General features: G+C 41.3%; 2 protein-coding genes across 9 annotated transcripts in view; one reads left to right on the forward strand and one right to left on the reverse strand.

Moving 5' to 3' along the window:
- Positions 1–276: 276 nt before the first annotated feature.
- DHFR (dihydrofolate reductase) lies at positions 277–26,712 on the reverse strand. Its single transcript, XM_009240860.4, has 6 exons — positions 26,402–26,712; positions 25,988–26,037; positions 23,747–23,852; positions 12,204–12,330; positions 8,225–8,340; positions 277–3,196 (listed from the first exon to the last, which is right to left on the reverse strand). Exons 1-6 carry the CDS (start codon positions 26,710–26,712, stop codon positions 3,118–3,120), a joined length of 789 nt encoding a protein of 262 aa, XP_009239135.4. The 3' UTR covers positions 277–3,117.
- The window catches only part of MSH3 (mutS homolog 3), a 228,349-nt gene continuing 227,910 nt past the window's right edge, over positions 26,638–27,076 (forward strand). For 6 of the 8 annotated variants that reach the window (XM_063723860.1, XM_054555021.2, XM_063723861.1 and 3 more), the window contains exon 1: positions 26,725–26,925. In XM_063723860.1, the coding sequence (XP_063579930.1) occupies positions 26,725–26,925 (201 nt within the window). 8 annotated transcript variants of the gene reach the window in all.

The raw sequence follows: 27,076 nt of genomic DNA on the forward strand, positions 1-27,076 counted from the left end.
AACATAAAATGTGCTAACCTGAATATTTAAAACATGTTTTATTATTTACATGTTTGCCCCAAGTTATCACCTTACAGTGCTGTTCCATAAGCCAATCTGGAAAAAGTGAGACTTTATTTTGATTGTTTCCTAACAACTGATCTTTGTTTTGTGTGACTCTTGGTTAATTCTATGTTTTCCTTTCTCTATTTTTAAGCTGACCATGGAGATATATTGCCATCAAAGTTTCTTTGACATTTTGTGTGGGGTGTACAAAGAACAACAGGAGGCCAGCACTTATGAACAAGTGTAACTCTTTATTAAGATAGAATTGTTCTTATTAAAGAAATAGATAAAAATGGTTAAGTACAATTAAATGGCTCCAAAAGTCTTACAATGAAAACAACAGTCCTGCCAGTTTTCTTTCCAGAGGCAAATACTTTTCATTCTCTTAGTTTTTCCTTCCGTTAGTTACCTTCATGGGTTTTTCCAAATTATTGTTTTTTTTTTTAGTTTTTCAAGTGAATGCATATATTAATACATAAAATTTTAAAAAGGCTTTTCAGTTTATAATGCATCCTAACAGTCCCCTGCCCCATCCCTCCTAATTCTCCAGAGCAATAACTTTTAACTTTTTTAGCAATGTCTTCTGTTTTTTTCCTCACATAACTACTTAGTCATTTCTTCATTATTATATATTATATAGTGATTTCTGGAAATGACAGATGAGGATTTAGCTCTTACACCATCACAATCTTCACTTTTCCTCCCATATTGTCCCAAAGTAGTTACCATATTTAGGGGCTAAGCAGTCACCACATCATTATGACTGTGTACATACTGCTCCTTGTTGCGAAAAACAGCGTATTATGCTCTTCCTATCCTGTGCTGCTTTCTGCCCTAGAATGAATGATTGCCTAACCAACCCTTTCCCCTTTGTTTTTTTACTTTTGCTTTATCTTCAATGAACTTCTTTCCAAATGCCCCAAATCTGGCAATAAGTTATTATTTTTAAGAGAAGGGATCTCACTAAGGTGGCCAGGCTGGTCTGGAACTCTTGGGCTCAAGTCGTCCTGCTGCTGAGTCTCCTGAGTAGCTAAGACTACAGGCATGGGTCATTCCACCCAGCTAACCTATTAATATTTTTACGGTTTCTTTTTAAAGCTAGCTCCATAGCTGGAATACTGCCTGTGTTGGATCCTATTTGCTGGATCCATGTCATTCTCTGGTTTGTGTACTCCTTCATTTTGCTGGAGTATTTTCTCCAACAGCTTCCCTAAAAAGGGTACATGGAGGTAACCCCTGAGTCTTTGCTTGTCTAAAAATGTATTATTTTACCTTCACCCTTGATTATTTGGGTGAATATAGATTTATCAGTTGAAAATAACTTTCTAGAATTCTGAAGGCATGGTTCCATTGTTTTCAGATTCCTTTTCAAGACAAGGTCTCTTCTGTCACCCAGGCTGGAGTGCAGTGGCACAATCACGACTCACTGCAGCCTTGAACTCATGGGCTCAATTGATTCTTCCATCTCAGCTCCGAGTAGATGGGAATACAGGTGTGCGCCACAATGCCCAGCTAATTTTTGTGTTTTTTGTAGAGATGGGGCTTTGCCATGTTGCCCAAGCTGGTCTCAAGTGATCTGCCTGCCTTAGCCTCCCAAAGTGCTGGGATTACAGGTGTGAGCCACTGTGCCTGGCTAGTTTTTCTTTTATTTTCTCTCTACTTCATTCATTTCTCAAAGGCATCTCAAACTCCGTGGGCCCAAAACCAAAGTCAAACTCCATCAGAATATCCTGCTACTTACAACTTTAAAATATATCTTAAATCACAATTTCTTACTACATGCAACCCTTTGGTTCAAGCAACCATCATCCCTCACTTTAACTTAGAATTGGTTTTCCTGCTTCTGTATTTTTTTAAATTATAAAATACTTCAAATAAATAAACCATGTGTGGCCTTATACTTTTTACTACATAAAAAGAATGAAGATGTGCCGGGTGTGGTGGCTCATGCCTGTAATCCCAGCACTTTGGGAGGCTGAGGTGGGCGAATCACTTGTGGTCACGAGTTCGAGACCAGCCTGACCAACATGGTGAAACCCCATCTCTACTAAAAATACAAAATACAAAAATTAGCCGGGCATGGTGCCGTGCGCTTGGTCCTAGCTACCTGGGAGCCTGAGGCAGGAGAATCGCTTGAATCTGGGAAGGCGGAGGTTGCAGTAAGCCGAGGTCACACCATTGCACGCTAGCCTGGGCAACAAGAGTGAAACGCTGTCTAAAAAAAAAAAAGAACTTACATACTTAAACATCGAATTGCTTTAAGTGTTTGGCATTCATTGTTCCCGTGCATGCCAGCAGCTTCTTACTGCAAACACCTGGGACTTGCTATAGAGCAGCTGGAGTCCGTTCCGCCCACACACAGGACAGGGAGCTGACAACCAAGGAGAGAGGGGGGGGATCAATACTCCAGCTTTCTCCCTTCCATTTCCCTGTATCTCAGCAGTATGGAGCTTGTTACCAATGAGAACCTGCTCGTTGACTTTAAACTGCTTCTCTTACCTTCTCAGTTCAGTTTCTCCATACCTCAATTGATGATTTCGGGTATGACCTAGCAAATAAACTGCTTTCACTGAAATTTCAGTCTTGGAATCTGCTTTGGGTTCCCCAATCTAAGACAGAAACATACTCATTTTCCCATCACTGGACTTCCAGGTTGTTTTCAGTTTTTCACTGTTACAAACAAGGTGGCAACATTTACCTACAAACCTCTGGATATACGTGTAGGAAGCTTTTGGTATTTCCACTAGTGAAACTGCTCAGTTGAAGGGTATGTGGATCTTCATCTTTAATAAATATTACCAACATGTGAAAAGCCCGACAATGTCAAGGACTGGCAAGAGTGCCACATGTGATGGGTGTGGAATGGCAGCTCACTAGCAGGTGCTGGGGACTCAATCGGGGTCTTGGAGAAGCACTTAGTTATAGCAAGAATGTCTCATAAATGGTATCTGATAGAGATAAGAGTAGTGGGGAATAAAAACAAGTTGCTTAGAAATAATTATAGATCTAAAGTCAACAAAAGACTTTTTTCAGAGGGAGGGGGAACAACTTAAACCAGAAAACACCTTCATATTAATCATTCTTCTCATATACTTCAAATTTGTACTTAATGCCTTTCTCCTCCTGGACATCAGAGAGAACACCTGGGTATCTGTAAGAAAAAAATATATAATTAAATTATGTGTCCATTAAAAACATAGCTTCCCTGATTCTCAGTTTAAACGCATCAATAGTGCATAAAGCAAATAAAAGGTTTCCCTTTTTTCTTCACAATGGTAAGCCACTGTCAAGTTGGATAAATATCATGCCAATATACTACAAATGCAAATGGTAAGAAAAAAACTGTAAACTATATAGAAAGTTAGAAAACAAAAAGTGTAATTTCTCCTTTTTTGTTTCCTTTGGATTCCTCATTCTCTCAAAAACCAGTCAGCAGTTTCCCTTGTATCTTTCCACTCTATCACCCAGCTAATAGGAAATTTCTTAAGAACTTTTTGCAAGACTTACATTTAGTATCACATTTCTTGTGTAAGCAAAAGATAAAAATACAATCTGAAGCTGTTTAGAACGTAACTGAAATTATGTGCCCTGGACAGTGACAGGTTCTCTGCTTCTGTTTGATTGATGGACACCACACTGCTCTAATTCCACAATGTGTGGCAGATTGTAATTCCTTTATTAGTATCTGCTATTCCTGTTCCCTAACTCTCACTTAAGCCTGTGTTCTCTCCAGCTTCCCATCCAAAACCCAGCTTCTCCACTGAGGAATCTTCTGACCATTCCAGCCTCCAATGAACCCCAATCTTTGGTTACTTCTTCAGTACTATGCAGGCTGCATCCTAGTATGCTCCAGGTGGTCAGGAATGCCTGCTTGAATCACTGTGCTTCACTCTGGTTCTGCTGTGTGACATGCCTCTGAGCCTGGCTGTCAATAAAGTCTTCATCCTTGTAAAAAATTTAGCATTGCTGGCCAGGCGCAGTGGCTCACGCCTGTAATCCCAGCACTGTGGAAGGCCAAGGTGAGTGGATCACTTGAGGTCAGGAGTTTGAGACCAGCCTGGCCAACATGGTGAAACCTTGTCTCTAATAAAAATACAAAAATTACCCGGGCATGGTGGCAGGCACCTGTAATCCCAGCTACTCAGGAGGCTGAGGCAGGATAATTGCTTGAACCTGGGAGGCGGAGGTTGCTGTGAGCCAAGATGGCGCCACTGCACTCCAGCTTCAGTGACACAGCAGGACTCTACCCCCACCCACCAAAACCAAAAAAGAATGTAGCATTGTGCCTAACACATCAAGTGTTCTATAAATGGTGCCTACTAGTATCATTGGTTTGTTTCATTTCTCTTTTTTTTTTTTTTTTGAGACAGAGTCTCGCTCTGTAGCCCAGGCTGGAGTTCAGCGGCACAATCTTGGCTCACTGCAAGCTCCGCTTCCCGGGTTCATGCCATTCTCCTGCCTCAGCCTCCCGAGTAGCTGGGACTACAGGTACCCGCCACCACGCTCGGCTAATTTTTTGTATTTTTAGTAAAGACGGGGTTTCACCGTGTTAGCCAGGATGTTCTCGATCTCCTGACCTCGTGATCCGCCCGCCTCATTTCTCTATTTTTTAAACTCATTGTAGGCAGGGACAACACAGTAAACTTTTACGTCTCATGATATTCAATACATTGCTGAGTAATAATAGACATTAACCTTTGCTGACTAATTAGAGATTATGCATTTTTGGTAAAAAAAAAACAAAAAAAACCAGAGGCCGGGCGCGGTGGCTCACGCTTGTAATCCCAGCACTTTGGGAGGCCGAGGCGGGCGGATCACGAGGTCAGGAGATCGAGACCATGGTGAAACCTCCGTCTCTACTAAAAATACAAAAAATTAGCTGGGCGTGGTGGTGGGCGCCTGTAGTCCCAGCTACTCGGAGAGGCTGAGGCAGGAGAATGGCGTGAACCTGGGAGGCGGAGCTTGCAGTGAGCCAAGATTGTGCCACTGCACTCCAGCCTGGGCGACAGAGCAAGACTCTGTCTCAAAAAAAAAAAAAAAAAAAAAAAACAAAACCAGAGATACAATGTAACAAAATTATAGGGAAAAGAAAAAGATACTTTCTGGAATAATTTATATTTCAGAGGAAGAAGCAATGTTTCTATTAACCATTTTCTATTATAATTTTAGTCTCTTTGGAATGAGTCGTGGAAAGTTAACATCTATGTACATTTTTTGTGCAAAATTCTCAAGTGTCAAGATTGTCAGTTCATAAGACAAAAGCAACATATCAAGAAGTTTCTGGGCCGGGCGCCGCGGTGGCTCACGCCTGCAATCCCAGCACTCTGGGAGGCTGAGGCCGAGGCGGGCAGATCATCTGAGGTCAGGAGTTCGAGACAAGCCTGGCCAACGTGGTGAAACCCTGTCTCTACTAAAAATACAAAAATTAGCTGGGCATGGTGGCACGTGCCTGTAATCCCAGCTACTTGGGAGGCTGAGGCAGGAGAACTGCTGAACCTGGGAGGTGGAGGTTGCAGTGAGCCAAGATCGTGCCACTGCACTCCAGCCTGGGCAACGGAGCAAGACTCCATCTCAAAAACAAAAAATAAACCAAAAAACCAAAACACAATTAAAATCAAGACTCTACAGGAAGCACAGGCTTAGGAGCAAAGGGATATCCGAGTCATATGGACGAGTATGCCAGCATCCTGACAGGAAGTTGTAGGGTCAGAAGAAGAAACATCAGCCTATCCAAAACCTACTTCAAGGTGTCCACTGATAAGGGGCATCTGTCCCAGCTCTGGAGCCAACTACTGCCTCCACAGGCCTCTTTTATTAATCTCTCTTCTCTTTGACTACGTGGTCACACAGAAGATTGTTAACTAGAAGTAAAAGCCTGTTTGGGGCTCATTAAGTAGAAAACTGCCAATATAAAATATCTGGGCCTGCTGGTTTGGTTGGGGTCTAGTGTGAAATAGTCTGAGAAAGATTTCTTTCAGGCAAGAAGAATGAGAGCAGAGCCCTAGAGGATAGGCTGGCACAGTGCTGTTGAAAAATCGACTGCACAAACAATGACCTACAAGGATGAAGGCAGACACAAAGTAAAACCACCTTACTTTATTAATATGACCATCTGCTCTGGCTCCCATCACTTGTGGCTCCTTCCACATTCTAATTTTATTCTCTTCTTGCCTCACAAGTTCTCTCTTTCATCTGTATTTCACTATACTAGTCTGTTTATTTTTTAAATCAGGAAGAATGGTGTTAATAAAAGACTTTACGTTTGAACAGAAACCTATATAACCACAAGAGGTTAACTGATAGAGACAATGGGACTTAAACTGAGTAGCTGTGGGGAAAGGGATAGGGGAGGTGGAGAATGACCAAAGTTTATATTTGGACAGTAGAAAGCAAATCTAAGTTCCCCAGCGCACAGAGATCTGGAGAGAAAGCCGCTCCAGAACTGAGCAATGTTAGTTTTCCAGGGACAAAGTATATTCACTTTATCTTCACAGGTTTCCTTTTTCTCCATAGAATGAAGGACTGACTTACTCTAGGTCTCCCGTTAGAGAATTCCCTCCATTCCATTAAAGAGGCTGTTATGATGTTATGTTAGTATATGCCTGAAAGTACAAATGACCATCAAATGTTGCAATGGAAGAGTTTTTTGCTTTCTCCCATAGCCTTGTTTAGAATCTCCACTTTGGAGCAATTTCCGTATTCCTATCTCAATCGATTCACTATTAAAATTTTCTAAGACATTTAAGAAGTACTAACAATCTGTCACAAACTTTCAAAAAAACAGAAGGGAAGAGAGCATCTCCTAACTCACTCTATGAGGTCACTTTTATCCTGATAACAAAACCAGGGGAAGGCATTAAAAAAAAAAAAAAACTATAAATCATCCCTTCTGAATATAAATGCAAAAATCTTCAACAAAATACTAGCAACCTAAGCCCAGTAACATATAAAAAGGATTATATACCATTACCAAGTAGAATTTATCCCAGAAACATTAGTTTAACATGAAAATCAATGTGATATACCATATTAATAGTACATTAAAATATTAGTATGAAAGACAAAAACCACATGATCATCTCAATAGACTCAGAAAAAGCATGTCACAAAATGTATAATACTCTCATGATAAAAAATACGAAATAAACTAGAAACAGAAGGGATTTTCCTCAATGTGATAAAGGCACTCACAGCTTAAATCACACTTGATGAGAGAGAAAAGCTTCCCCTCTAAGATTAGGAACAAGACAAGTCTGCTCTTGCTATCTTCTAGTCAACACTGTACTGGCAGGTCTAGCCATGGCAATTAGGCAAAGAAAAAATTCGGATTAAAAAGGAAGAAGTAAACCTATATTTGCAGATGACATTATACTGTATAGAGAAAATCCTAAGGAATCTACTGACGGAATTACTAAATGAGTTCAGCAAGATTGCAAGATACAAGATCAATAAACAAAAATCATTTGCATTTCTGTAACTAGCAATGAACAGTCTGAAACTAAAGAAAATACCATTTACAATAGCATCAAAAGGAACAGAATACATAAGAATGAAATTAACACTGAAAGGTATAAAACGTCGTTGAATGAAATAGGACCTAAACAAGGGGAAAGACATCACATGCTCAGGGGTTAAAATACTTAATTTTTTTTTTGTTTTGTTTTTGAGACAGTCTTGCTCTGTTGCCCAGGCTGGAGTGCAATGGCGTGATCTTGGCTTACTACAACCTCTGCCTCCCAGGAACAAGCAGTTCTCCTGCCTGAGCCTCCCAAGTAGCTGGGATTACAGGCATGCGCCACCACGCCCAACTAATTTGTTGTATTTTTAGTAGAGACGGGGTTTCACCATGTTGGCCAGGCTGGTCTTGAACTCCTGACCTCAGGTGATCTGCACCCCCTTGACCTCCCAAAGTGCTGGGATTACAGGCATGAGTCACTGTGCCAAGACTTCTTTTTCTTTTTCTTTTTTTTAATTTATTATTTCCATAGGTTTTTGGGGAACAGGTTGCATTTGGTTACATGAATAAGTTCTTTAGTAGTGATCTGTGAGATTTTGGTGCACCCATCACCCTAGCAGTACACAGTGAACCCAATTTGTAGTCTGAAAAGACATGTTATTTTCTATAGTTTTAAGCAGGAAATACAAAGTGCTTCAGACTAATTAATAACTTTATACTTACTCTGGCAGGAGTTTATATTTCTCCAAATCAATTTCTGGAAAAAATGTGTCACTTTCAAAGTCCTGCATGATCCTTGTCACAAATAGTTTAAGATGGCCTGGGTGATTCATGGCTTCCTTTGAAATAAAACAACATCAATTTTCTTAATGTGCGTCAAAAGACAAAGAAACTCTAAGATTTATGTTTAATTAGTTAAGTTTATACTAGGTATTAAAAATATGCTTGGTACTGCCAAAGCATATTATTAAAATATCCTATTCTTTCATCTGGGGTGCTGCAAAGTATGCCTTATATTGAGAATGACACTAACCATTATCAATAATTATGAGAGACTGAGTTTAAATACAGTCTGGCCTCCAGTTTGCTTACAAGAACTTTTTAATTTAAGCATTCTCTTTTATTGTTTTCCCTTTGGCTGTTTAGAGTTAAGAGCCCCAAATTATCTAGTTGCTCTCCATAGAAAAATTTACATAAACATGTATGAATAAGATAGTACAATCTAATGAGACCTTGACTATGGAAAACCCCAAGAGCATACTTAATACAAATACATAAAATTTAGTTATGCTTCCAATTCTCAGAAGATAATTACAATGCTAGTAGACAGGTAATTTTTCTGCTTCTTGGTGCTAACAATTGTATTAACATTTGGCTTTATACTGTACATGACTTTTCTAACTACTGCCTAAAGTATGGTTGATAATTTCTACAGAAAAAGTTGCCCTAGAATGAGTGTATTAAAATTCTCATTCATAAAAAGTATGTCTTAATTGCAATTCTAAGAAAGTAGTAATTCTTGATCTCAAATAGCTTATAGAAGAGAAAAATACACACACACACACACACACACACACAACAAATCCAAGTGTTTATTTTTAAAATTCCAAATAAGGGTACAGAACAAATTTCACTTTTTATTTTCAATATATCATTTTATATTAAATCATTAATTATCTTTGCTACAACCAAATAGATGCTCTACTAATTCTTACTGTACCAAAAATTTAAAAAGTGGAATGCAGAGTCCCCCCTTATCTGCAGTTTCACTTTCCAGTTTGTTATCTGTGGCCAACTGTGGTCTGAAAATATTAACTAGAAAATTCCAGAAATAATTCATAAGATTTAAATGACATGCTGTTCTAAGTAGTGTGAAGAAATCTTGTGCCGTTCTGCTCTGTCCTGCCTAGGGCGTGAATTATCCCTTTGTCCTGCCCATGCTGTCTATGTTACCTGCCCCTTAGTCACTTAGGAACTGTCTGGATTATTAGATTGACTGTGGTGGTGAAGTTCTGTATTAAAGTTGATTATAAGCTGGGTGCAGTGGCTCACGCCTATAATCCCAGCACTTTGGGAGGCCGAGGCAGGTGGATCACCTGAAGTCAGGAGTTTGAGATCAGCCCGACCAACATGGAAAAACCCCGTCTCTACTAAAAATACAAAATTAGCTGGGCGTGGTGGCACATGCCTGTAATCCCAGCTACTTGGGAGGCTGAGGCAGAAGAATCGCTTGAACCCAGGAGGTGGAGGTTGCGGTGAGCCAAGACTGCGCCATTGCACTCCAGCCTGGGCAAAAAGAGCGAAACTCCGTCTCAAAAAGAAAAAAAAAAAAAAAAAGTTGATTATACAAGGCAAACCTTCTGTAAAGGGAGAGATGGTAAATATTTTAGGCTCTGAGGGGCATAGGGTTTCCTACCTTTGCAGGCCACAGATAGTACTGAATGAATGGGTGGGGCTGTGTTTCACTGAAACTTTCTTTACAAAAATAGGCTGGGAGGTCCGATTTGGCCCATAGGAAGATAAGCCTGAATGATATCTACAAGCTGTTGTGATGTGAGGCAGGTGTAAAAATACCATTCGAAGGTTCTACTTCCTATTTATCTAGATGTAGATTTATCATATTATATAAATGCATTTACGTACTTATATTGCTTAAAGAATACATTTTCAAGTGACTATGGTAATGAATCATTCAAAGTGTGGTAGGCACTGAACAAAATAAAGAAATAACTTGTTTTCTTAGAAGAAATTCATACTTGGATAAAAATATCAAGGAAAAATGTCCATTTTCTTCTATTACAAATGGGGAAAATAAGAGGTTCTAGAAACAGGAGCCCAAGAAACTGAGAGTTTTTTTTTTTGAGACAGAGTCTCACTCTGTTACCCAGGCTGGAGTGCAGTGGCACGATCTCAGCTTACTGCAACCTCTGCCTCCCGTGTTCAAGTGATTTTTCCACCTCAGCCTGCCAAGTAGCTGGGACTACAGGGTCCCGCGCCCACACACAACTAATTTTTGTATTTTTAGGAGAGATGGAGTTTCACCATCTTGGCCAAGTTGGTTTTGAGATCCTGACCTCAAGCAATCCACCCGCCTTGGCCTCCCAAAGTGCTGGGATTACAGGCATCAGCCTACCTCTTCTTTCTAAAATAATTTCACTGTATATATCTTACCACAAGACAACCCACATGGCAGAAACTAGATTTTTCTTCCTCCTCATAAATGTTAATTTTTCATTGGTGTTTTAAAAGGCAAAGAATTCTATTTGTTATCCTCAAAAATTTTAAAGCTGGAAGTCATTTGGTATTAAAAAAGAGGTATATTGGCCGAGCGGGGTGGCTCACGCCTGTAATCCCAACACTTTGGGAGGCTGAGGTGCATGGATCAGCAGGTCAGGAGATTGAGACCATCCTGGCTAACGCAGTGAAACCCCGTCTCTACTAAAAATACAAAAAAATTAGCCAGGTGTGGTGGCATGCGCCTGTAGTCCCAGCTACTCAGGAGGCTGAGGCAGGAGAATGGCGTCAATCCGGCAGGTGGAGCTTGCAGTGAGCCGAGATCGCGTCACTGCACTCCAGCCTGGGCGACCGAGTCTTGACAGAGTGAGACTCCGTCTCAAAAAAAAAAAAAAAAATTGGTTGAAGAAGTTTTCTGCTTGTAATAAATTCATATACATCTAGTTAGTGTATATCAACTGAGAGCCCCAATCCTTTCTCAGTAAGAGATATATTCATCCTGAAAGACAAAGGGATAACTCAATGTATCTAGGGTACATTCAGGGAGTAGAAACCAGTGCAATGCAAGTACAATTCTCAGGAAAAGATTTAGAAAGGATTTTAAATTGGAAACAACAATTATTCTTTGATTTGAAAGTAGACTGGTATTGGGGAGATGCTGCTCACAGAATACAAAATTTCAGTTACATAGGAGGAGTAAGTTCAAGAGATCTATTGTACAACATCTATTATTTTACAGTTAATAACAAGTGTATTCTTGAAAATTGCTAAGAGAGTAGACTTTAAGTGTTCTTACCACATAAAATAAGTGGGTAATACATATGTTAATTAGCTCCATTTAGCCATTCTACAATGTATACACATTTCAAAACAACATGTTGTACATAATATATATATATATGCAATTATTTGCCAATTAAAAAGATAAATAGGCTGGGTGTGCTGGTTCACGCCTGTAATCCCAGCACATTGGGAGGTCAATTGCCTGAACCCAGGAGTTCAAGACTGGCCTGGGCAACATGGCAAAATCCTGACTCTACAAAATATACAAAAATTAGCCGGGCACGATGGTGTGTGCCTATAGTCCCAGGTACTTGGGAGAAAAGGTGGGAGGATCGCTTGGGCCTGGGAGCTCGAGACTACAGTGAGACAGTGCCACTGCATGCTAGCCTGGGTGACAAAGCAAGACCCTGTCTCAAAAATAAATGAATAAATAAAAAAGGCTGATACAGACTAAAATATTTTTGCATTTCTATTTAGTTTGTATAGTATCAAACAAGAAATAATTTGAACTGAAAACAAATAATTTACAGTACAGATAATGTGCTGCTTCCTATACTCATGGCTTAATTTTTTAAAGGTTCAGACAATGAGTTATACCTGTTTCTTCCACTTCCTTTAAATGGCAAGGAAGCTGAAAGAAAGTAGAATAGAACATTTGTTTTTATTTATCAATAACTACACTTACCTTATAAACAGAACTGCCACCAACTATCCAGACCATGTCTACTTTATTTGCTAATTCTGGTTGTTCAGTAAGTTTTAAGGCATCATCTAGACTTCTGGAAAGAAAATGAGCTCCTTGTGGAGGTTCCCTAAGGTTAAAAAAAGAATTCCACAAAATGTTTGTAAAATCCATCCATACTAGTCAAATAATCTAAGAAGCAGTGACTATAGAACTAAAATCATCATAAATATGAATCCTTTCAACAAAAAGCACTTAACATCAGTATGGCCTATGACCAATAATTCAACTTACATTTGTACATCTGTGGTTCACAATGAATCATAAAACCACGTGATATCTTGTGATATCTCTGGTGGAAAAAACATCAGAACAGTAGTTATTTCTGGAGGGGTGGGATAAAGATTAACTTGGACAGGGCAGGTGTCTATATCTATATCTTTGATAGGGCTGGGGTTACACAGGTGTATACATTTATCAAAACTTAGCAAATGTACATTTAAGACTTGTGTCTCATGTAATATTTACTTCAAAAAAAACTGTAAAGAAAGACTTAATCATTTTATTTATTTATTTATTTATGAATGAGACGGAGTCTCACTCTGTAGCCCAGGCTGGAGTGCAATGGCGCGATCTTGGCTCACTGCAAGCTCCGCCTCCTGGGTTCATGCCATTCTCCTGCCTTAGCTTCCCGAGTAGCTGGGACTACAGGTGCCCGCCGCCATGCCCGGCTAATTTTTTGTATTTTTAGAAAAGACGGGGTTTCACCATGTTAGCCATGATGGTCTCAATCTCCTGACCTGCTGATCTGCCCGCCTCGGCCTCCCAGAGTGCTGGGATTACAGGCGTGAGCCACCGCACCCGGCCAAGACTGAATCATTAATGGTATGAATGATGAAGTATTTAGGTGGAAATATACTAATGTCTGCAGTTTATTATGAAATGCAAAAATGAACAAGACCAATTGATGGATGAAATGTGATGAAACTAGTAGAGTAAAATGTTAATGGCAGATCTAGGTGGTGAGTTTACTGTAAAGTTCTTTCTGTATGCGTGAAGATTTTCCTGATAAAATATTAGAAAAAGAGTGATATGTTTGAATGACTGCAGAAAAGCTTGGAACGACATTCAGACTGTTAATATGTTGTTACCTTTGGGAATGCGGAAAGGATTTATGTTTCAAACAATACAGGAATGGGTGAAGTATTGAAAAATGAGCTTATTATTACTTATTAAAATCCAAAAGGGAAGAAGTTAATTAATTTCAGCGTTTACTCAGGGGTGGTCCAATACTTTGGCTTCTCTTGGCCACATTGGAAGAAGAATTGTCTTGGGCCACATATAAAATACACAAACATTAACAATAGCTGATGAGCTTTAAAAAAAAAAAAAAGACCTGTGCATAATGTTTTAAGAAAGTTTACTAATTTGTGTTGGGCAGCATTCAAAGCCATCCTGGGCCACTCTGAGGCCTGCGGGCCGCGGGCTGGACAAGCTTGGTTGACATTGACTAGCTTAGTCCCTCCCAATCTCTGAAACTACTTTGTTGGTTGTGGTGGGGGCTGCAATTCCCTTTATAAATGATGAAACAGGTAGAACTGGGCTTTCATAGTAATTAGATACACAACAGAAATTAAATTCAATGTCAAGTTTTGAGCCTGGTGCTTTAACAAGATTATATAATGCCCTTGAACTCATAATAAGGATTAATCAAGAATAGGGACTATTCATTCTCTTGATTGCCTCCTCCCTCTCCCTCCTAACACAAATTTTACTTATTTTACTCTGTCATTCTTAAAAGAATTAGGTTAGAGCAAAGAATATACTTTGACTCAGGCTGGAAAAAGACATGGTGGCCAGGGAGAAGTTAAATAAGCCCAGGTATCTCCTAAGGTATCAGGGCAGTTGCAGGGACCAGGTTGGATTAGGTTCTTCAGGGAGAGAACTGAATCTAGAAGAAACAAAGATTTGGAGTTGGGAGAGAAGAGAGTTTAGTTAATAAACAGATGATGGCCAAAACAGAGCTGTGACGGTGTTAGTAATTGCAGCTGTGAAGACTTCCTTGCCCTTTTTTGTAGTGAGTCTGGAAAAGAAAGTGAAGAACAGATTAGCCAGGTGTGGTGGCTCACGCCTGTAATCCCAGCACTTTGGGAGGCTGAGACGGGCGGATCACGGGAGGTCAGGAGTTCCAGACCAGCCTGGCCAACATAGTGAAACCCTGTCTCTACTAAAAATAGAAAAATTAGCTGGGCGTGGTGGTGCGTGCCTGTAATCCCAGGTACTTGGGAGGCTCAGACAGGAGAATTGCTTGAATCCAGGAGACGGAGGTTGCAGTGAGCCGAGATTGTGCCACTGCACTCCAGCCTGGGCGAGACAGCGAGACTCTGTCTCAAAAAAAACCAACTCCACTCCCCCCCTCCCCAAAAAAAAACCCAAATTAAATATAGCACAAAGTTAGAGATTTAAGTTAGAGCAAAGGTATGAAGAATATGCTTCCGTAAAATGTGGCTATTTAACAGTTTAGAGGTAAGCATCACAGGAAACACTGGACCTCTAGGTGGGTAAAAAAGAACATGCAAAAAGCTGAGCTACTGTTTGAGTTCATCAGCCCTTACACGGCACAAGTGCTAGAAATACAGTAAATGACAAATAGCAAGCATCCAATATAGTCACATATTTCACTGCTGAATTTCTTTCCTATAATTATTTTAAGCCAATCTAGATTGGATTCCCTGACAAAGGAGAGTTGGTATGTAGTAGCATATGTATTCTTTGTTAAGAAATGTGTGGACATTTCTTTGTGATTGAGTCTTGAGGGTTTGCATGAAGACTAAATGAGATAATGTACACACTGCATTTAACTGGCAATTGTACGTGGTACTACCATTCCTTTTTATAGATGAGGAAACCGAGGCTGAATGGTTAAGAAACTACTGGTCACACAGCCAGGAAATGATGGACCTCCGAGTTGAACTCCAGCAGATCTGACTTTGAAACTTGAGCTGAAATTTGTTACATGGACAAAAGACTTCATTTGGTGCCTGTGGGCTACAGGTCCTCTGATTCAGGGGCCCTTAAACATCAGGATGGTGGGGCTTAGATTAGGCAGAACCCTCTGACTCTTGTCCTCTGGCCTTATCTGATTATCCCGGGTGCCATATAAACATTATCCTTTTTCACAGTTCCTGATGTGAGGACTGCCGATGGAATTCTTGCTCAATTTCCCCGAGGAGTGTTGGGAAACCACTTAAAAACAAAAAACCCTCAAATGGAACAGTGTCTTAACCAGAACGCAAAAATACATCCTCAATTTAAGATCCTTCATACTAAGCCTTTAAAAAGGGGGTTCCCTACTAAGCCATACCTCATTTTACTGTGCTTCACAGATATTAAGGTGTTTTTCTTTTTTACAAACTGAAGGTTTGTGCCAACCCTGCACTGAGCAGGTCTATTGGTGAAGTTTTTCCAACAGCATGTGTTCACTTTGTATCTCTGTTACCTTTTGGCAATTTTCACAATATTTCAGGCTTTTTCATTATTGTAATATGTTTTGGGGATCTTGCAGTTACTGTTGCAAGTAACTGTTATGGGGTGCCATAAATCATGCCCTTTTAGGATGGTTAATCGATACATATTATGTGTTCTGACAGCTCCACTAACTGGCTATTCCTGTTTCTCTCCCCCTTTTCTGGCCTCCCAATTTCCTGAGACACAACAATATTGAAATGAGGCCAATTAATAACCCTACAATGGCCTCTAAGCATACGAGTGAAAGGAAGAGTCACATATTTCTCATGTAAAATCAAAAGCTAGAAATGATTATACTTAGTGAAGGAGGCATATCAAAGCCAAGACAGGCCAAAAGCCATGCCTCTTGCAGCTAACAGCCAAGTTGTAAATACAAAAGAAAAGCTCTTGAAGGAAATTAGAAGTGCTATTCCAGTAAAAATGTGAATGGTCAGTAAAAATGTGAATGGTAAGAAAGCAAACAGCCTGGCCAGGCGCGGTGGGTCACGCCTGTAATCCCAGCACTTTGGGAGGCCGAGGTGGGCGGATCACGAGGTCAGGAGATCGAGACCATCCTGGCTAACACAGTGAAACCCTGTCTCTACTAAAAATACAAAAAAGTTAGCCAGGCATGGTGGCAGGTGCCTGTAGTCCCAGCTACTTGGGGGGCTGAGGCAGGAGAATGATGTGAACCCAGGAGGCGGAGCTTGCAGTGAGCTGAGATTACGCCACTGCACTCTCCAGCCTGGGTGACAGAGCGAGACTCCGTCTCAAACAAAAACAAAAACAAAAACAAAAAAAAGAAAGCAAACAGCCTTATTGCTGATGTAGAGAAAGCTGAGTGGTCTGGATAGATCAAACCAGCCACAGTACCTTATGCCAAAGCCCAATCTAGAACAAGGCTTTAACCCTCTTTAATTCTGTAAAGACTGAGAGAGGTGAGAAAGCTATAGAAGAAAAGTTTGAAACTAGCAGGGTTTAGTTCATGATATTTAAGGAAAAAGCTGTCTCCATAAGAAAAAAGTGCAAGGTGAAGCAGCAAGTGCTAATGTAGAAGCTGCAGCAAGTTTATCCAGAAGATCTGGCTAAGACCATTGATGAAGGTGGCTACACTAAGAACAGATTTTCAATGGAGACAAAATAGCCTGCTATTCAAGGAAGATGCCATCTAGGACTTCATAGCTACAAAGGAGAAGTCAATGCCTAGTTTCAAAGTTTCAAAGAACAGGCTGATTCTCTTGTTAGGGGCTAATGCAAGCTGATGACTTTCAGTGGAAGCCAATGCTCATTTACCATTCTGAAAATCCCAGGGCCTTTAAGAATTACGCTAAATCTACTCTGCCTGTGTATTAGAAATGGAACAACGAAGCTTGGATGACAGCACATCTGTTTATATGGTTCACTGTTTATATGGTTCACTAAATATTTAAAGCCTACTGTTGAGACCTACTTCTCAGGAAAGAAGATTCCTTTCAAAATATTCCTGCTCATTCTGCAGCCCATGGATCAAGGAGTAATTTTGACTTTCAAGTCTTACTATTTAAGAAATACATTTTGTAAGGCCGTAACTGCAATAGTCAGTCATTCCTCTGATGGATCTGGGCAAAGTAAATGGAAAACTTCTAAAAAGGATTCACTATTCTAGATGGCATTAACAACATTCATGATTCATAGGAGATCAAAATATCAACATTAACAGGAGTTTGGAGTTAGTTGATTCCAACCCTTATGATGGCTTTGAGGGGTTTAAGACTTCAGGGGTGGAAATAACTGCAGATGTGGTGGAAATGGCAAGAGAACTAGAATTAGAAGTGGAGCCTGGGCCGGGCGTGGTGGCTAATGCCTGTAATCCCAGCACTTTGGGAGGCCGAGGTGGACGGATCACGAGGTCAGGAGATCGAGACCATCCTGGCTAACATGGTGAGACCCCGTCTCTACTAAAAAATACAGAAAACTAGCCAGGCGTGGTGGCGGGCGCCTGTAGTCCCAGCTACTAGGGAGGCTGAGACAGGAGAACGGCGTGAACCCGGGAGACGGAGCTTGCAGTGAGCTGAGATAACGCCACTGCACTCCAGCCTGGGCCACAGGCAAGACTCTGTCTCAAAAAAAAAAAAAAAAAAAAAAAGAGCGGAGCCTGAAGATGGGATGGAATTGCTGGAATCTCATGATAAAATGTCAATGGATAAGGAGTTACTTCTTATGGATGAGCAAAGAAACTGGCTTCTTGAGATGAAATCTACTCCCAGTGAAGATGCTGTGAACATTGTTGACCTTGAAAGATTTAGAATACTACGCAAACTAAGTTAATAAAGCAACAGCAAGGTTTGAGAGGATTGATTCCCATTTTGAAAGAAATTCTGTTGTGGCTAAAATCCTATAAAATAGCATCACATGCTCCAGAAAAATCTTTCATGAAAGGAAGAGTCTATCAATGTGGCAAACTTCATTGTTGTTTTAAGAAATTGCCACAGCCACCCCAGCCTTCAGCAACCATCACTTTTATCAGTCAGCAACCATCAGTATCAAGGCAAGACACTCCATAGTGAGAAGATTATGACCCATTGAAGGCTTGGATGATTGTTAGCATTTTCCAGTCATATTTTAACTAAGGTACATACATTTTTTAAAGATATAATACTATTGCACATCTATTAGACTATCAGTATAGTGTAAATATAACTTTTATATGCACTGAGAAAAAATTCATGTGACTACCTATATTGTGATATTTGCTTTATTTATTGTAGTGGTCTAGAACTGAACCTGCAATGTCTCTGAGGTATGCTCATATTAAAAATTGGGTATGATCCAGCCTCATAATGGAATACTATGCAGCCACTAAAAATATTTACAGGACTTTATTTTCTAATATATTGAGGGAAAAAGAGGTGGGTTACAAAGTGGTACTATGTGGGATGGTTCTATTTTTATAAATCACCTATGTACTATTCATTCTGTGATTTTTGAATCCCTACTTTGCTAGGGGTTATGCTAGATTCTGGGGATAGGGATAAAACATGCAGTCCCTGCACTCAAAGAGATTGTGATGGCAGTCAGAAATATCTCAGCAGTGACTATAATGAATGAAAGGACATACAATGAAGACATGCAGAGGATGCTATACAGGAGCACAGGGCCAGGGTGATGAGGGAGAATACTCCTCAGGGCATGATTCCTTAACTGAGTGTCAAAGGAGATAAAAACATGTGCAAAGGCACAGGCATGACAGACTACAATCGAAGTGTAGTATAGAATTTTATTTTAATCATACTAAAGTTATTTAATACAAGAAAGCTCTGAGAAAGTTGAGGGTAGAAGAAAAGTAAACTGTGGTGAGGTTTAAAACAGGGTAGGCCAAACGTGGTGGCTCACGCCTGTAATCCCAGCACTTTGGGAGGCTGAGGTGGGCAGATCACCTGAGGTCAGGAGTTCGAGACCAGCCTGGCCAACGTGGAGAAACCCCATTTCTACTAAAAAACACAAAAATTAGCTGGGCATGGTGGCACATGCCTGTTATCCCAGCTACTTGGGAGGCTGAGGCAGGAGAATGGCTTGAGCCAGGGAGGTGGAGGCTGCAGTGAGCTGAGATCACATCACTGCCCTCTGGCCTGGGTGACAGTGGGTCATTCTTGTCATACCCAACTAAATCAGAGTTGAGGGGCCAGGGGGAAAAAGCACTCAGGGTATAAAACGTTGCTCCAAGAATGTAATTCTCTGTGAGCCTGACTGCTGGAACTGCTTGTTGTAACCTGAAACCAGTTTTATCTATAGCTTCTGAGATAACTTGCTGCAACTCTAGAACTGATTTTGCCCACCACTCACTGCTCGCCAGTCGGAGCTTGCTAGCTCCCCCAAACCTTAGTAGTGCCAATGAACTTTCTCAAAGATCAGTAACATTTCTCCTTTTAAATAAAACCTCTAACCTTCCCTTTGTTCTTCAGACATATGGAAGGCCACTTGTCTGCATGTATGCCCTAAACTGCAATTTTTTCTACCCAAACAAAATGTTAAATTTAGAGATTCATCTCAACATTTTTATTTTGCCTTTGATAATACTAAAAGGTTGGGACAGCAGAGCAAGGTGAAGATAGAAAAAAAAGGAATCCAGAATCAAGTCGGGGGAGATGAGAGAGTTGACTTAGGTGGCAGTGGATTTTTGTCTCAAGATCGAGGGAAACAAGAACAAAGTAATATGTTAAGGTGCAAATGAGATCATGAGTCTGTTGACCGTGAATTCATTAATATTATATTAACGTGTATGTTCTATAAGATATAAAGTAGCAATTTTGTGGGGGTGGGGGTAGGAACTGATATCTATACCCTTCTGTGTGCCAGAAACTTTACATACAAAATTTCAGTGAGTCTTCAAAATCACCCAAAAAAGTTGTCATTATTCATCTCATTTAATAGGTAAGGAAGAGGTTCAACAAGGCTTACTTGTAACCTGCCTAAAGTCACAAAGTTATTAGGTGCCATAGTAGATATCAGAAACCAGGTCAGTGTTTGCTACTCCAAGTGTGTGAGTGGTAGGGGGAGAGAGAACTGCACCTTCAAGAAGTTTTAATCACTGTGGAGACTCTGATAGTGAGATCGTAAAAAATTATAACATGAAATTAAGTTAACTTTCATGGATGGGAGACTATTTAAATCTTACATAATGGAGGCAATTTTGGATTTTCTAAAGATGGTGTCCAGGCTACTATAGCATTACAGTAAAACTTGTTTATTTAATTTTTGGTTCCAATGAGTTTTTTTTGTTTTTTTTTTTTGAGACGGAGTCTTGCTCTGTTTCCCAGGTTGGAGTGCAGTGGTATAGTCTCGGCTCACTGCAACTTCTGCCTCCTGGTTCAAGAGCTTCTCCTGCCTCAACTTCCTGAGTAGCTGGGATTACAGGCGCTTGCCACCACAACTGGCTAATTTTTGTATTTTTAGTAGAGACAGGGTTTCGCTATGTTGGCCAGGCTGGTCTCGAACACCTGACCTCATGATCTGCCCACCTCGGCCTCCCAAAGTGCTGGGATTACAGGTGTGAGCCACCATGCCCGGCTGGTTCCAAAGACTTTTAAAAGCCACTTTATTGATATAAATTACACACCATTAACATTCACCCTTTTAAAGTGTATAGTTCAGTGACGTTTAGTAGATTCACAGAGTTGAGCAAGCATCACTCCTGTCTACTTTTAGAACATTTCCATCACACCAAAAAAAAAAAAACATTCTGTACTCATCAGTGGCCATCCCCACCCTTCTCACCCCAAGTTCTTTTAAAGCCACAACTTGATTGTCTAGACAACTTTGGAAAAGCATTTTCCCTCAATATCTTACTAAGGAAATATTTACCCTAAATAACTAGTGTTTGGTAGAAAATTTTGTGATCACTTTGAGGATTCAGTTTCTTCTTACATTGGGGGAGAGGGGTGAAAAATGAAGTATCTTTAGAGTTGGCATAAGCAAGTGATTTCCATGTATAAATCTCTGCCCTCTTATTCAGGACCCTGCAGTGCCTGGCACTCAGCAGGTGCTCACTATATGTGTGGGACTGACCAACAAGTAAGGAAGTGGGAGGAAGAACAACAACAATAAAAAAGAGCTCTAACATTTTTTACTAACTGGTATCACTATTTCCCTGGCATACTTGATAACAAAGACTTTAAATTTTCTTAGCCTTAAAAAAAAAAGCACAAGACACCAACATGTTATATATAAATACATAAGAAGCAATCAAACCCAATTACACGCATCACAGGGAGGTTGTAAAAAAAAAAATTACACTCATCACATTCAAGGAGAAATGCTGGCTCAAGTGAACATCTCCCCCACTGAGATTTCTTTCTGTTTGAGCTTAAGCTAGCCATAAACAAACTTGAGTAGTATTCAAAAATATCATTAAAGAGTTTCTTGGAATGGCGATATAGTCTGTGAATTTGAAATCTACCAAGGAAAGAGATAATCAGAGCATCCTAGCAACCAGAAGAACAGCATGAAGATGGAAGCAGGCAGCAAGATGCACATCAACAAATCTGCCCCGTCGCCCAGAGGCAATTAATGCAAATATTCTATACACTTTCTTCTCAGTTTTTACCTATGCCATTCTAGGAAGAACTTGGGAGAGAATCTATGTAAGCCTGAATCTCCTTAGCCTATATAGCTGTGTAGTTCTTTCCTTCCCATAGTGTTAACTTGGCTAGAATATAGTCCTTGGTTATTCAGATACTGTATCTAGGTGTTGCTTTGAAGGCATTTTGTAGATGTGATTACAATTCAGTTTTTTTTTTTAAATTTTTTTGGGACAGGGTCTCACTCTGTTGCCTAGGCTGGAGTGCAGTCACACTATCTTGGCTCACTGCAACCTCTGCCTCCTGGGAACTACAGGTACATGCCACCACGCCTGGCTAATTTGTTTGTAGAGACGGGGTTTCATTATGTTGCACGGTTGGTCTCAAACTCCTGAGCTCAAGTGATCCACCCGCCTTGGCCTTCCAAAGTGCTGGGATTGCAGGGGTTAGCCACTGTGCCCGGTCAGACTTTAATCTCAGTGGGGTGATTCAATCAGTTTAAAGGCTTTAAGAGTAGAGTTGAGGCTTTCCTGAAGAAATTTCACCTGTACCGCTTCAGCCCCTGCTGGAGAATTCCAGCTTGCCCTTTCTGACGGCCTGCTTTACAGATTTTTGGACTCACGTACCCAGCCCCCATAATTGTGTAAGCCAATTCCTCGCAATAAAACTCTTTAATATACCTGTATCTATCTACTACTGGTTCTGCTTCTTTGGTTGAATCTTCACCAATACACATGGGAAAAGAATACTATGACCACTGTTCCCAAGCAAGTAGTTCCCTAGGATACTGTATTCTTTTTGGTGATTATATTATTAGACTAAGAATGATTAACATGCCAGATCCCAGACTTTCCCCTTAGATCCTGATATGGTTTGGCTGTGTCCCCACCAAAATCTCACCTTGAATTGTAATAATCCCCACATGTCAAGGGTGATACCAGGTGGAGATAAATGAATTATGGGGGGTGGCTCCCCCCCCCCCCCGCCGATGTTCTCATGATAGTTAAGTTCTCATGAGATCTGATGGTTTTATAAGGGGCCTTTCCGCCTTTGCTCCGCACTTCTCCTTCCTGCCACCATGTGAAGAAGGATGTGTTTGCTTCGCCTTCCACCATGATTTTAAATTTCCTGTGGCCTCCCCAGCCATGAGGAACTGTGAGTCAATTAAACCCCTTTCCTGTAGAAATTGCCCAGTCTTGGGCAGTTCTTTATAGCAACATGAGAATGGATTAACACAGGTCCAATTCTGGCCACCCCTCAACCTCCCAAGCCATTGGAATTGACTTCCTGGGCAGTCTTAATATGATCACCCCTCGTACTCTCCAGTCACCAGGGCATATCCAGGTTTCATGAACTACTGACTCCAACCCTGGGTTGGAGGACAGGAAAATTCTTAGCAGAGGCTAACTGGAGATACCCGCTTCTCTCCAGGATCTCTAGAACCATTTCAATACTTTGAAATGTTTTACCTTCAGACACTGGGTAATGAATGTTAAGTACAAAATATTATTGGGTATTGTGGTCAACTAGGAATAATAGAGCAGAAGATTATGACCCATTTCAGCCCAACCTAAAATTCACATTTTATTGCATTTAGGGTTGGGTCCAGAAAGGGGATCATCACTTAATTTTAGCAAGTCCCAAAAAATAGTTTTTTTAACTTTATGTGAAACTACAAGTTATTGATTACACTGTATAATTTATATTTGGGCCTACTGAATGATGGTTCAAGATAACTTGCAAATCTGATACCACAGTGAGCTATTTAATGTAACTTTTCAAGGTGATGAAATGAATTACTCAGGTAGTGGAATAAGTTATTGTCATGTAGTATAAATAACTGCTTATTAATTTTCTATAATCACCTTTGTGATATTAAGCAGCTTCATCAATAGCTCCTTTTATACAATTTCATTTTATCATATACTGATCTCCACTATGAGACATGATTTTCTTGTGGTGAATTTATGTTAAGGTACTTACTTGAGTTCTCTGCTGAGAACTAAATTAATTCTATCCTTTAAAGGTCGATTCTTCTCAGGAATGGAGAACCAGGTCTTCTTACCCATAATCACCAGATTCTGTTTACCTATAAAATCATAAAGAAAGCCTAAGTATATTTTGGGAATGTACATATATTTTCATGTATTTATATACAACAGGTCCTTGAATAACATCGTTTTCTTCTAACGTTGATGAGAAAAATAATCAATTCCTGGCCAGGGCCACCGTCTGTGTGGAGTCTGCATGCTTTTCCCATGTCTGCATGGGGTTTCTCCAGGTATTCCAGTTTCCTTCCACATCCCAAAGACATGCACATTATTATTTTTAAATGTATGTATAGCTCATATTTACTTCAGTGTTTTATATTAGAAGTGTTTTTGGCCTTCATTTAGAAGTTTGATGATGTTTTTGTGACCAGCAATATGCCCTAGGAACTTAACTCTTGTGTACATCCAGTAGCCTATGGTAAAATTGGTTTTGCTATACATTGTTTCACTTAAAGTCACAGTTTCCAAGAACTCACAGATGACATTAAGTGAGGACTTAGCATAGGTATGTGCACAGATATGGTAGACATCCTGACATTCAGTGGATCTCCTTTAAAAAAATTGAACTTAAAAGTCTTACCAAAATTCACACTTATCACTCATTACCGAAATATAACTATTTTTCCCTTTGGCATTACCCAATTTATATCCAATATTTAGTTTTAATCATTTGCAATTGTGTATAACATAGTAAAGAGTAAAGATTCTGGGGAGGCCGAGGTGGGCAGATCACGAGGTCAGGAGATCGAGACCATCCTGGCTAACACGGTGAAACCCCGTCTCTACTAAAAATACAAAAAATTCGCCAGGCATGGTGGCAGGCGCCTGTGGGAGGCTGAGGCAGAAGAATGGTGTGAACCCGGGACGCGGAGCTTGCAGTGAGCCGAGATTGCGCCACTGCACTCCAGCCTGAGCGACAGAGCGAGACTCTGTCTCAAAAAAAAAAAAGATTCTGAGTCAACGCTCAAGTTGAATGCATTTTGTCATCCACAAGACAAGTCGTGTTAACCCCTTGTGGTTTACTTTCTTTATCTATAAAATAGAGATAACAATAGTTCCTGCTTCTAGGGTTGTTGTGGGAATTAAAGACTTAGAATAATGTTCAGCCTCTAATCAGTACTGTCACAACTGTTTGATACAATTGTATTATATTTGTGTACTTTGTAGATTGATATTAAATCATACTTTTAAAAACAGCTGCTTAATGTTCCACTCAATTACCTTAAAACATGTTTAATTATGTCTCTATCCTACTCTTTTAACGCTTCTATAAAAACTTTTTACATATAGCGTCCACTTTTGGTTCAATTTCTTAGGAAAATAACTTTGAGAGTCAGCTATCTGAACCAAAGAAACATTAACATTACCAGACTATATTGGGATTTTTGAGACTGCCTTTTATCAATTCTTCAGCTATGGGGTCTTGTCATCATCTCTACCAGTGACCTAAGTGTCAAACCCAAATGCCTTGTATCTGTCCCATTAAAGAGATGCAGCATCTGCTCCTTTCTTACTGTTCAATTTCCTCTGCCATGCCTCCTCTTACAACCATAAATATCCAGGTCTCTTAGGTTTTAAACGGGGCATCTCTCAACCCCCACATTCTTTTCCTTGGTTATTCCCTTCCCTCCAACAGTTCAATTCACCTAGATCCCCGTGCCTGAAATTATCCTAGATGTCCTAGAGGCGCCTCATCATTACAATGGTACATCATTCTCCACTCCTTTACCTGTCACGCCAGCTTTCAAACTGAAAATCTGAGCGTTCATCCCCGATGCATCATCTTTAAATTCCAGATCTCCAAAATCCAGGGTCATGTAACCTTAAAAAATTTTTACCCTCTCTTCTCTACTGCCCTTGTTCAGGCCTTATCTCTTCCAGCAGCTGTTCCAAAGGCCTCCTGTTTTCCTTTCGGAGTGCTAACCTCCACCGAAGCCTCCACCCAGCTGCCAATTCTGCCCCATGCCTGATAATTTGCTCGTGCGTTAACATACATAAAATTTCTAAGACAAAAAATTTTTAATAATGGTAAATGAACCTTGGGAACTGCATACAGATCATACAGATCCATAATAAGAGAAAAGGTCCCAGATTAACACGGAAAACTTTCCATTTAACTAACATTTGCACTGGTAAACTTCATCAAGCAAGACCCTACTTAATCCCACATTACCTTCTACTGAAGAGGTTGTGGTCATTCTCTGGAAATATCTGAATTCATTCCTACAAGTTAGAGAAACAGCGTTACTCGAAACATTATCTCTTGGGCTCGAGCTCTAACACACCTGACAAGCGGAGCGCTGTGGGCAGGGGTGAGGTGTTTTCTCCAGGGCTGGGACTTTGCCCTGGGCGAGGGCGCCGCAGGGCAAAGACCTCACCGGGCAGCAGGATCCGGGCAGAAATCGCAACTTGGCCTCCCGCGCAGCAGAAAAGGGGAATCCAGTCGGGCCCACCCTTCCTGCCAGCGCAGACCGCAAGTCTGGCCCCATCCTCTCGCCGGGAGTCGGCCCGGCGCGTCCCACCCAGGTACCCCGACCGCGGGCAGCCTGCGCCAGTCTGGGTCCCATCGCCCCGGCCCGGCAGATACCTGAGCGGTGGCCAGGGCAGGTCCCCGTTCTTGCCGATGCCCATGTTCTGGGACACAGCGACGATGCAGTTTAGCGAACCAACCATGACAGCAGCGGGAGCACCTCCGAGCCCGCTCGTTACAGCAGAGCGCGCAGTCAAGTTTGGCGCGAAATTGTGGCCGCCCCGCCCCCTCGTCCCTATTTGTGCAGGCGAGGCCCCGCCCCCCCGCCCCGGCGCACGCAGGGTCGCGGCGTGCTCGCGCCCGCAGACGCCTGGGAACTGCGGCCGCGAGCTCGCGCTCCCGGCCGGGCCCTGCAGCCGGGCTGCCATCCTTTCCCTGCCATGTCTCGCCGGAAGCCTGCGTCGGGCGGCCTCGCTGCCTCCAGCTCAGCCCCTGCGAGGCAAGCGGTTTTGAGCCGATTCTTCCAGTCTACGGGAAGCCTGAAATCCACCTCCTCCTCCACGGGTGCAGCCGACCAGGTGGACCCTGACGCTGCAGCGCCCCCAGCGCCCACTTTCCCGCCCCAGCTGCCGCCGCACGTAGTAGGTTCTGTCTGGGACGGGGCAGGGCCGTCGGGGCCGGGGGGCGGGGCTTGTGGGTGAGGCGGGCGGAGGCGGGGACCCTCCGCCCGATGATAGGGCTGGAGGAGGAAGGGGCGGGCTGAAGAAGGGGAAGGTGGGAAGAGCCCAACCG

Source organism: Pongo abelii, chromosome 4 (genome assembly GCF_028885655.2).
Source record: "Pongo abelii isolate AG06213 chromosome 4, NHGRI_mPonAbe1-v2.0_pri, whole genome shotgun sequence".
Taxonomy (NCBI): Eukaryota; Metazoa; Chordata; class Mammalia; order Primates; family Hominidae; genus Pongo; species Pongo abelii.